We start from the raw sequence: 2,584 nt of genomic DNA on the forward strand, positions 1-2,584 counted from the left end.
AGCTCTGGCATGGCCGTGGGGTGCGAGGGCAAGGCGCTGTTCTCGGGGCCTGAACGGAAGCGAGCTACTTCATCTGCAGCTTAGCCAAAGACACTGCAACAGTATGTCCAACACAGGAGGAAGCCCTGGCTGTTACAGCTACATACTGTGCTTGATGGGCAGTTTAACAGAAAAAGACACTTCTGTCTTTTGGAAAGACAAAAAAGAATCTAACTTTTCCACCCTCTTAAAGCTATGACTCTATTCATATACTTAAGTCACACAGACATATACGGGGGGAAGGGCAAAAGAAGGTTTACAGTTGTTCTTGTGGAAAATAATACAATAATTAATAAATAACAATACAAAAATAAACGGTTTCATGTACTCACTAAAGGAAACCTATTTCACCCCTCCCATATAAACTGTCTTCTCTCTTCCCGCTAGGGGGCAGCAGTGGACAGGCTAGGAGAGTAGAGGCACACCTGTAAATTGGACTTGTAAGTATATATAAAATTCTCTGGTTTTTATATTACCTTGAATGTGGCAAATGCATCTGAAGCTATGTCAAATGTTGACATTTCAACATATCGGAAGAAATCATAAAACTGTTCTGACCACAGAATGATTTTTGCAAGTGGTTCATGTCTGATGCACTCCCGTAACATTATTCCACAATTTAGAGCTATTTCTGGAGATTCATACCTGCAAAAGAAAAAACAAACGTGACTGCCCTTTTCCAACTCCAACACCGAAGCGTTCGCAGTTTCAGAACAGAAGTGTCGGATGTGCCCTAACGAGGGGGCACGGCACGTGACCGCGGCGCCTCTCCCAGAGCAGACGGGGTGCTCGGGTGCACCTCCTCTTGAGGGAGGGCGCACGCGCACCAGCCAGGGGCGACGGTTTCGACCCAAAGAAAAACCACAGGCCAAGAGTGGCCGTGTGACTAAAAATTCATTATTTAAGCTAAAAACTTTAAAGAGAAGTGTTTAGGGCCACACCTCCCAACGGGGATTAGTTTTACATGTGGGATGCTGCCAGCACTTTAGAAAACCCAAACTGATTGAAAAAACAGTATGAAACTAACAAAAGAGTCTCCTAAATCCATAGTATCTGAACAGCTCTATCCCACAAACAGCATTTACATTTCACTGTTTCAATTCAATACTCAGAACAGCCCTTTCAAGACTCTTAGCAACACCTAAACCCTGCGGACCTGGAGGCCCGGTCCTGAGGTGTCATAGTCAAGGACAGCCCTCCGGACACTCAGAGCAGCACAGGGGACTCCCCAGGGAGCCCTCCTCTGCACCTGCCTCAGCGGCTCTGACGCCCCCCCCCCCCCCCACAGGCTCGGCAGGGCCACCTCATCTTCCCCAGCCCGGCGGCCTTGTCTCCGCCGCTGTGCACCAAGCCCCACGGACTGGCTCCGACTCTGGCCTTCTGCTCGAGCACAGTGTCCCCTTCCTCCACCTCCTTTCAAGCTGCACGCACCGATTTAACCTCTTTCCCACTCGATCCGTCTCCTCCAGTCTCTTGCAAGCAAATCCCATTTCCCAGCATCCTACTGGCAAAGACGTCTCTTGGACAATTCAGCCTGTTCTCCTAGCAGATTCTACCACCAAGCGTCCTGCCAGCTCTGGCCTTTGCATCTCTCTCAGAGGAAAAACCCACTTCTCCTTTCTACTTTCTGACTGTTCTCATTTCCTGTCTGGCTGAGGTCTCTCCTCAATTTCTCAGCTGCTAGTAAACACCTGTGCAATCTCCCGGCTGCCACCACGACCCCTCCCCGTCCCCACTCAGGTCCACACCTGAGCTATGCCTGGGCACTTCCTGTGGTCTCTGGACAACTTCAGGTAAAGGTCTGCCATAAACTCCACACGTCCAAAATCAGGTCTCATCTCCCTCCACGACACAGGCCGCCACCCTGGCCTCCTCGCCCCTGAGCTGGCACCGCTGTCCTGTTTCAGACACGTGGGCCTCAGGCAGACAGGTCTGAGAGGGCGTTCTGCGACAACGACGGACCTGTTTTCCATCGGTGCTGTCCGGGATGCTGGCCGTGGCCACAGGTGGCCACCTAGCACTTGCAATTTGGCTAAAATAACTAAGGGATTAAAATTTAAATGTTACCTAATTTAAATTAATTTGAAACTAAATAATTACATGTGGTTAGTAGGTACTGTATTGGACAACACAATTCCAATCTCACCCTCTTTATCGGCTCCTGATCTCTCCATCTCCAAGGCACCAGTCCTTTCTGAACACTTCTTGGGCATACCTTAGTTTCAATTCCTGGTCCTGCTCCCACCGCTGAATTAACTCACACCTAGAGCAATGCAGCGCCCCTACCCAGCACCTGCGGTAAAGCTCCATGCCACCATGGCTGCCCAACACATGAGCGCATCAACAGCACCTCCAGCCTGGGAGTTTAGAATGATTTCTTCTAGCTAATCAAATACAGACAAGGGTAAGACGGTTTGGTTCGACAAGTTGGACAGGTTTTGATGGTGGTTAGTCAAGCTTATCTTACACGATTAAACCATAAAGCAATGATTACAAGGCAAACAGTTATGCTGTACAACCTGCTGGCGCTGGAGTGGAGAGCACA

The 2,584-nt window shown here is 49.4% G+C and overlaps 1 protein-coding gene across 1 annotated transcript in view; it reads right to left on the reverse strand.

Moving 5' to 3' along the window:
* Nucleotides 1-2,584, reverse strand: part of CAB39 (calcium binding protein 39) — a 72,121-nt gene that overhangs the window by 14,593 nt on the left and 54,944 nt on the right. Inside the window, exon 5 of the mRNA XM_028509622.2 lies at nt 516-684. Within this exon, the coding sequence (XP_028365423.1) occupies nt 516-684 (169 nt within the window). The remainder of the gene's footprint in view (nt 1-515; nt 685-2,584) is intronic.

This window comes from Phyllostomus discolor, chromosome 4 (genome assembly GCF_004126475.2).
Source record: "Phyllostomus discolor isolate MPI-MPIP mPhyDis1 chromosome 4, mPhyDis1.pri.v3, whole genome shotgun sequence".
NCBI classification, from domain to species: Eukaryota; Metazoa; Chordata; class Mammalia; order Chiroptera; family Phyllostomidae; genus Phyllostomus; species Phyllostomus discolor.